Source organism: Hakea prostrata, chromosome 9, assembly GCF_041222555.1.
Source record: "Hakea prostrata isolate BN-2017 chromosome 9, UWA_Hpros_2, whole genome shotgun sequence".
Taxonomy (NCBI): Eukaryota; Viridiplantae; Streptophyta; class Magnoliopsida; order Proteales; family Proteaceae; genus Hakea; species Hakea prostrata.
Genome location: NC_142608.1, coordinates 12,003,941 through 12,013,157, shown reverse-complemented (window position 1 = coordinate 12,013,157; position 9,217 = coordinate 12,003,941). Strand labels below are relative to the sequence as shown.

The following is a 9,217-nucleotide window of genomic DNA, read 5'->3' as shown; positions in this document are numbered from 1 at the left end:
GGAGATATTAATATGTCTTAGGAAGAGTCGAACCCATGACCTCTTCACTAAGAGGTGTTGGTTTCATCACAAGAACAATTTTGTGTTGGCATTTTGTTGGGGTCATAACATAGCAATTCTTTTTATGGGTCTTCCATCATTGTCATGTTTACATGTCTTCACACAAACGCAAGTGATGATTTTTCTTTGTTTGGTGAGCACGATTTATTTTCTTGTAATCATGATTTTGTATTGCATTGAAGATTTTCATTCATTCTGGAATCTCCATGGTTTCTATATTTTCTAAATTTTTGTTCATTTATTTTGGCGTTGTATGAATGCATAGATTAAAGAAAGACTTAATATGGGCATGCATATCACAATAAAACAAATTAATCTATGCATGCATGTCAACACAGAGTTGTTCTAGTGGTTGAAACCAACACCTCTTGATGAAAAGGTTGTGTGTTCGACTTTGCTAAAGCATATTAATAATATCTCCATCCCCCGGCTTAATAAAGCCCCTTTGTACAAATAATAATAATAATAATAATAATAATAATAAAATCTATGCATGCATACCACATGGTCTCGTATCACTTCACATATGGACAGAAGAGTAAAAACTAACTTTTAAAAATCTTATCAACTTAGGTAGAAGAAACCCTCCATTCTTGTTTTAAAAAAATCAATCTTTTCCAACTCATTTAGCTTTAATTGAAAGATGCCATCCTTGCTCTTCTTTTTTTTTTTTTTAAGGGGAATCAATCTGGTTCAGTTTACAATTTTATTAGAATCCATTTCACCGCAAATTAGATTTTCTTATCCATCAAAATAGAGGTCCTCAGGTCCGTGCACCCCTCACACCTCCACCATACATTACGAGGGCAACATATCCTTTAAATTCCAACAAAATAAATCAAATGAGGAACCCACCCTTAGACCTCCTCTTAATATGTGGTAGAGAAATATGAGAACACAATATAAACTCCTCTCCGTTATTATTACTGCCATTAAAAGTACAAACGGAGTGGGTTTTTTTTCCCCTCTCAAAAGCCAACTCCTTGCCCACCCAAAAAAAAGCCAAATCCTTGTTTAAAATATATAAATAAAAACAAGAAGAGAAAATGGGCAGAAATATAGAGAATTCAAGGGCAAAATTAGATAACAATGACATTAGTTAAAAAATCCATCAACCCATTTTGCATTTACATGATCTTTTCAGCAATATACACTGACACAAGAAGAACTACTAAAGAGCAGGAATATACAATGATGGCTGAATGGAGAAAAGTACACCCAAGAATGATTCAGGTTCTAAGCATTGAGAAACTTTCAGTTCACGATAAACCTCAAAAACAATGCAAGAGAGAGTAATATTGTAGAGCTCAGCTTTACATGCCACCTGTGGTTAGTAGTTCATTATGAACAAATGGGGCACATTTCTGTGAAGAGACGCATCAAAGTGAACTACATCTGCTACTTCTAGGTAAAAGCTACAAGCTACTTTGAGATGACCAGTTTTCTTACTACTTCTAAGGAACAGCTACATCTGCTAAGTGTATATTGAAGCCTTATATGGTCTTTGATGAACTTTGCACCAAGATCTATACATTAGCCTTATAGAACCGGAGGAACTTCAGAGGTAAAACTTTTTCCTGCAACAAATAATTATCAAGAAAAAAAAAAAAAGTTAAGAGAAAGAGAAAGCCACACCATCTTGAAACTACAAAATAACAAATTTGTGAGTCAAAAAGCCTAATCAAGCAACCTTAATCATCTCTTCAGACCGGGAAGGGAAGCAAAGTCCAGTTGAGCAATTCTGCAATTTCTCAGGGCTTCTCATCCATGCTCTGTGTTTATCACTTGCTTCTAACTTGAGGGTGAACATCTGAAACAAAATTAAGCAAGCCCTTGAACAATGAAAATAGTGGATACGAATAAACAAAAATCCAAGTACAATAGGTATCTGGTTGGGATGTGCAAACCTGAGAAATAGGGATGGTTGGTAGTTCCCGTTGGTTTATACCTGTACCTTGGCATTCAGGGCAAAATACGGAAGTAATTTGTACCTTTGGAGGTTCCTTTTCATCTTCTGTTCCAGTGACATTGCTTTTGGATCTGCTCTCTCTCACAGTTTTACATGTCATTTCCTGATTAGATGACTGATTTTTCCGGGTTTCGAACTCACAGACGAGAATCCAGTGTATAAGACAGGAAGTGTGGAATACATGGAATGCCTATAACCAAAAGAAAGAAAAAAAAGGGGGGGGGGTTTGGAAGGTATAAGGGAATGGATAATTCAAGAAGATTACATATGCGCAACACCATGAAGCAAAATAAATATCAAAAAGAAAAGAAGAATTCAAGAAATATACTATACCCCATTCACATTTCTACTGCTGCAAGCAAGTCTGCCTGTATTCATATTTAACAAGGTTGCAATATCCTTCCCTGGAAGCATTTTCTGTCGACAGATATCACACATCCTTTCTGCTGCTGCACGCTCTTGCTGTCTTATCTGCTGCCTAAGAACCTTGTTTGAAGTCGAACTAGATGAAACAACAGAGAGCTCCCGAGAGGAACCAGATTCACTGACTAAAGATTTGCTGATATCCTCTGGATCAGAAAATGATTTTTTTCTCTTCTTTCTAGGCCCTTGGACTGTCTCAACATCTGTATGAGCACCAGAACGAACTGGTTTTTTCCTTCTCTTTCTAGGGCTTTCAACTACTACCTGAGTATCTTGATGAACAATAGCTGGGGGTGACTTGCTAAAACTATCGTATATACCACTTATACCAAGATCATAAGTGTAAGGAAAAGTGATGACAGCAAAGTCATGCTCCCGGGCCATGTCACCTAGATCTTCTTTCCCCACTTCCCCCAGCCAAGCACACCATATTCTCTGAATCCAGTTTGAGAACCCCTCACCTTCACAGATTCTTACAGAAATATCTCCAAACCCACTAAAACTCACACCAAGAACAGAAATCTCATTCCTAATAACAACCTCAGGAATATAAAGATAGTTTTTCTCACTATCAGGACTTGAATAAGTGCCATTGCCATTCGAATTTTCCTCAGAATTCAAATTCTTACTATGATTGAGATTGGAGTTTTTGTGAGAGTGTAAGACCAAATCTTTGTTTTGACTCGAAATGACTAGCTGTTTGTCTTGTTGCTCAGGTGAATTATGAAAGAAAAGAACTCCATCATTGAAAGGCCAGCGATTTTGAAGTAAAAGAGTAGCTTTTGCAGCACTGTACCTTTTTTGGTGGAGAGTTCCCCTGAGATGATCAAACAGGGCATCTTCACTGTAACATGGAGAGAGGCACAGAATACAGAAGAAGATGTGGCGTTTCCCATCTTCCCTCAGCTCGACGTACTCATGGCCTTCGTTTCGCACCTTCCGAAGCGTGATTCTGTTCGCTAGTTCCCTCACGCTTGTAGCCCTCACAGGCCCTAATTCTTGTTTTCCCGCCATTCAGAATTTTCCCGCTTTTGATCCCAAAGGAACAAGAAGCAAGAAAAACTTGCCAGAAATGAGAAACCAACAAAGAATCAAAAGAGTCAACTCCGGGAGCCCTAAATCAACGGATCAACGCGTTCGTCGGGAGACAAGTCGAAAGAGTTCCTCTTAAGAATTTCAGCTCCAGCTCCAACTCCAAAGTCCAGAAAACCCTAAAAACTCTTGAGATCTGAAAAACACTTAGAAGCCCCTAAATCGACAACTCCTGGAAGAACATATAGAAAACACCTCCGCTAACCCTCGAATTCGCGGTCCTATTCCCGAATTCATCTCACGAAAACCCAGAAGAACGATATCTGAACAAAAATCTGCCAAAGCCATCTCGATTTCTTGCAGCAATAAAGGAATCGCTGAAGAAATCTTCTGCCGTTAGAGAGCAGAAAGAAGAGAAGAAAGAAGAGAAACGTGAAACGTCAAACGAGAAACGAGAAACGAGAAACGAGAAACGAGTGAGGGAGGGAAGAGAGAACTGAAATAAACGACTCTTTTTAACAGATTTTCATTTTGAATATTTAATTTGTGAACTTATTATTGCAAGAAGATGCTCAGAGGATTCCGTTACGATTCTTCCAAATGTGTTTTGGATAAGTACTGGATTTTGGAAAAGTAGGTCAACGGTCCCGTCCGTAAACCAAATCTTCATTGGTCTGGGCTTAGGAAGCCCACATTTCAACATTTGGGCCTAAGCCCATTACACGAATCTGTCCATTTAAATTCAAGTGCCGGCCGATACATGAATTGGTAACGCTGATATTGATATGGTGCTTTGGTCATAAGATAAACCAATTGTAAAATTACATCCGATACTAGACCGATACATATCAACATCGGCTGAGACTTGATGAACATCAAATCGGATACCTATAACCTTGGACCCATCAGGGAATAATATCATGTCCATTTCTGACTAGGAAATGGATCATCCATTTTCTTGAAGATGTGTGACATGTGTCTTATATCATATCAAAAGGTTGAGGTTCATTTGCAAGTCACATCATTTTTTTTTCGTTCAAATTTAATCACAACTCTATGATGTGAGTCATGTGACTTTTAAATGGATTTCAACCATATAACGTAATGTTGAAATACGAAATTTTATCCATTCCATTTCTGACAAGGAAACGGACTATTTATCTATTTCCTTCTATATGTATGACATTTGTCCCAGCATTACATCAAATGGTTGAAATCCATTTATAAGTTACATAAACATTTCAAATGATGTGATTTGTAAATGGGCCTCAACCTTTTGATGTAATGTTGGGATACATGTCACATATCTATAAGGAAATAGGATAATAGTTTGTTGAAATACATGTCATACATCTATAACGAAATTGATGGTCAATTTCTGACAAGAAAATGGATTAGATAAATTTCCGGTCCATAAGACCACTGATTGGATTACTAAGTACCTAACACTCTTTTTTTTTTTAATTAAAAAAAAAAACTTTTTTGCCCTATTCTTTCTTTCTTTTTATTGGTATATAAGTACCTAACACTAAATAATGGAGCAAGAAAATAATAAAAAGAAAGAATGTGTAAAGCATGTGATGTATTTTTCTATTATTAAATAATAAGACGAGTTATTCAAAGCAAAATAGAAAGCTTTGTGTCTATATATTATTAGATACTGTATCTTTTATCCATTTTTATTTGTCTTTAAAAAATATAAAAAATCAGACTCCTAATATTCTATGAACAAATCATTCTGGGAGTGACGTCAAACAAGTGTAGCATCTTTCTCTTACCGAAAAAAGTCTAGCATCCTTCATTGTGTATCCAATTGTTTATTTAAGAAAAAATAAAATAAATGATATAATAATAATAATATATTATCATATCAAATATTATTATGCTTATAAAAGCAAGAACTCAAGAAAAATGGCTATTTTTTTTCTTTAAAGTCCTTAAATCATTAAATTTGTATATAATAATAAATAATACCTAATATTATACTTTTGTTTTATGATACAATAACAATTAACCTTGTCCCAACTAAATATGGTCGGCTACATGGATTCTTGTTTTTCAATTAGTTTTGTTTGAGACCATACTGGATACATGCCTAACCTATATGTATCATTTCTCACCACTTCTCTTAAAGTAATCTTAGGTATGTCTCTAGCTTTTCTAGTTCTTTCAATCTGGATTATATCACTTCTCCATACAGGGGCATTTATAGGTCTCCGTTGAACATGTTCGTGCTACTTTAAGCGACTTTCTCGAAGCTTATCACTTATGGGAGTAACTCCCAGACCAAATCTTAGATGATCATTTCTTATCTTATCCTTCCTAGTTTTGCCAATCATCTATCTTAGCATCCTCATTTCTGCTATACTGAGTTTATCTATATGATTATATTTAACTGCCTAACACTCTGCACTGTACATCATAGTTGGTTGAACGACGGTCCTATAGAGTTTTTCTTTAAGCTTTAATGAAATATGTCAATCACACAAGACTTCCGGACGCACCTCTCCACTTCATCCACCATATTTTAACTCTTTGGGAAACATCATCCTCTATATTACCTCTTTTATTTATAATAAAACCTAGATATCTAAAAAAATCACTCTGAAGAATCTCTTCATCATCAAGTTTCACCACTTCATCATCTACCCGATCATGACTAAAGTTACAAACTAGAGAATCTCTCTTCGTTCTACTTAGTTTAAAGCTTCTTGATTCCAAAGCTATTCTCTATGATTCTAACTTGATATTAATTTCTACTTGAGTTTCATCTATCAATACATCATTAGCAAAAAACATACACCAAGGGACCTCGTCTTGAATGTCTTTGGTTAATTCATCCACTACAAGTGCAAATAAATATAGGCTTAAAGTTGATCATTGATGCAACCCAATTGTAATTGGGAATTCATTACTTTGTCCATCTACTATTCTTACACTTGTCATTAAACCATCATACATATCCTTAACTATGTCCACACATTTACTTGCAATACTTCTTTTCTCTAGTACTTGTCAAATTAAAGTTCTAGAAACTCTATAATAAGTTTTTTCTAGGTCAATAAATACCATACGAAAGTCTTTCTTACATTCTCTATACCTTTTCATAAGTCTCCTAATTAGGATTTCTAAAGCACTGACACCCTGAATTTGAATTTTTATTGAATATATTTGTCAAATTTATCTTTGAAAACAGTTAAATTACTGTTTATTTTCAAAAATACCCTATAATAAACAGTGCCTGAAAGGTTTTCAGTGATAAATTGGACAAAAATACCCAATAAAAATTCAATTTTTGGTCTTTATGTTTTTTAAACATAAAGTGGCGGTGTCGTGCTTTAAGGCCTCCATTTTGGGGTGTCAGTGCTTTAAGGCCTCCATTTTGGGGTGTCAGTGCAATTTGCTCTATATATTAATAGCATTTCAATTGCCTCCAGTATCTCAAATTTAACCTTTAAAAAAGATAACCAAAGAAATATAACCATAAAAAATGACAATAACAACAAAAATTCCCCATTATCAATCTATGCAGATTTTGTAATATTATTTATTGTTCTAAATCATGCATAATATATTTTAGACCAAAAAGAAGAAAAAAAAATCATGAATGTGTCTTCCCTTGACGAACCCATTTTGTGGAAAAGAGATTAATTGTGGAGAAAATGTTTCAATCAAGTGACAATAAATTTTAAAATAATCTTGTAAGTCATCTTGCAAAGACAGATGGGGCGATAGTCATTCACTGTTTGAGGAAAATCCACTTTAGAAATAAGTGATATGAAGGTATTATTGATAGAGGGATTGGAAGTTCCTGTTTCAAAGAACTCCCTAACCATTTTGAATATGTCTTGCAAAATATCATGTTAGGAATGCTGGAAGAATATCCCTGGAAACCCATCAGGACCTGGGGATTTGAGACCAATAGAGCCAAAAACTGCCTTGGTAATTTCTTCCTTTGTCACTTGTTGAAGCAGAAGAAATTGATCGTCCCTCGTGTCTCGGCGTCAATAACTAAGAAATAGTGATTATCAATAGGATTAGGGTTTGTAGTGTAGATATTCCAAAAGTGATCTAGAAAAGCTTAAAAAATGTGACTCTGATCTGTCAACAATAATCCATGATGTTGGGGCAATCTATTACAGTTGTTGGATCTTCATTTGAGAGTAGAAATGTGGAAAAATTTGGTGTTATGATTGCCACATGAGTTCCAAAGAAGTATGAACTTCTAGACTAATTTAAGTGTTGTTGATGTAATACTTTTCGAAGAGATGAAATTAATCGTTTTTCTTCATTGAACCAGTGAGAATCGCGAAGATTGTAGGGGTACCTGAGAGTGTTGCTGAAGTGTATGTCAAAGATGTTTCTCTGTTGTCTCCAAGTGTTTGACTACACTGTGATTCCAAGTTTTAAGGGTGGGTATAACAAGTTTAAATTATGAGTCATAGTAGTAGAGGCTGATGGTTGGGAATGAGAGTTCCAACAAGAAGCAATGAGAGTAGGGTAAGACACCTCTTGAATCCAAAGGTGTTCAAAGTGGAAAGGTTTAGATGTAGGTTGGTGACATTGAGTGTTGAGAACTAATAAGGCATGATCAAAGTGACTGAAGTTGACATGTTGAACACTAAACTCTGAAATAAACTCAACCACCATGATTTGCAAAGGAATTGATCTAGAATACTCTCTACCCTGTGCAAAACAATTTTCTTATTAAACCATGTGAAATGAGGTCCATGAGTAGGGAGATGGACAAGCTGTATTGTGAAATAAAGTTTTGAAAAGGCCGAACATCTTGCCATCGAAGAGGCACTCCACCTTTTTGGTCAAGCACAAAAAGATAACTATTCTAATCACCACTTGAGGACCATGCACCATTGACGAAGGAGCCAATTTGTGGCAAGGTGTCCCATTGTGGTCTTTGTTTAGAATGAAGAGTGCAAAATACACAAAAGTTTGCTGCCATGTCATTGATGAGGAAGAGACTGCTACATGAAGACACCAATAAGATTGCCATATCAAATTGACAGACACTAAAACATCCCAAAACAAAAGAAGTCCTCCTGACTAACTAGAAGGAGGGGAGGAGAAGACACCAGAGAAGCCCCATTTTTTACACAACAGGTGGGGTTGGACTTTAGAAGACTGGACTTCACATAAAAAGAAAAAGAAAAAGCAAAGAAGGCATGTACTTGAGGATTGTCATTTGAAGCTCCTTTTGTGTCAAAGGGAGGCGAAGCCCTTGACAATTAAGGCATGAGATAATGCATAAGATTCATTCACATAAGAAATGTAAAAAAGGTATTCTGGTAGTCAAACTTGACATGAGTAAGGCTTATGATAGACTGGAGAGATCATTCATTGCTTCAATCCTACGACATTACGGATTTCCATAGAGATGGATTAAATGGGTAATGCATTGTATTACAACCCCACAGTTCTCTCTTCTCTTAAATGGTACTCCACTTCCATCTTTTACACCTACTCATGGTCTGCGACAAGGAGATCCCCTATCCTCTTATATCTTTGTCCTATGTGCCGAAATTCTCACATCACATATGGAGGTAGCTTTGTGCAATAGAAAGCTAAAGAGTATTAACCTGTCTCAAGGAGGCAAGGCCCTCTCTCACCTAGTTTTTGCAGATGATTTAATTTTTTTTGGACATGCCACTCTCTCTAAGGCACGGTATTCTCTGATCTTATAGCTAAACATTGTTACTTCTTAGGCCAACAGCTGAA

General features: G+C 35.8%; 1 protein-coding gene across 1 annotated transcript; it reads right to left on the bottom strand.

The window, feature by feature from the left end:
• Positions 1–1,102: 1,102 nt before the first annotated feature.
• LOC149004669 (acyl-UDP-N-acetylglucosamine O-acyltransferase) lies at positions 1,103–3,970 on the bottom strand. The gene is made up of 4 exons (XM_089135620.1): positions 2,363–3,970; positions 1,968–2,219; positions 1,751–1,870; positions 1,103–1,637 (listed from the first exon to the last, which is right to left on the bottom strand). The coding sequence occupies exons 1-4, from the start codon at positions 3,464–3,466 to the stop codon at positions 1,587–1,589; spliced, it is 1,527 nt and encodes a 508-aa protein (XP_088991746.1). The 5' UTR covers positions 3,467–3,970; the 3' UTR covers positions 1,103–1,586.
• Between the last annotated feature and the right edge of the window lie 5,247 nt (positions 3,971–9,217).

Excerpts from the sequence above, each read along its gene's own strand:
- LOC149004669 (XM_089135620.1), bottom strand. The coding sequence starts at position 3,466 with ATGGCGGGAAAACAAGAATTAGGGCCTGTGAGGGCTACAAGCGTGAGG. Across the intron at positions 1,871-1,967 it reads CAACCATCCCTATTTCTCAG|ATGTTCACCCTCAAGTTAGA; the intron begins GTTTGCACATCC and ends ATTTTGTTTCAG. Across the intron at positions 1,638-1,750 it reads GGTCTGAAGAGATGATTAAG|GAAAAAGTTTTACCTCTGAA; the intron begins GTTGCTTGATTA and ends TATTTGTTGCAG.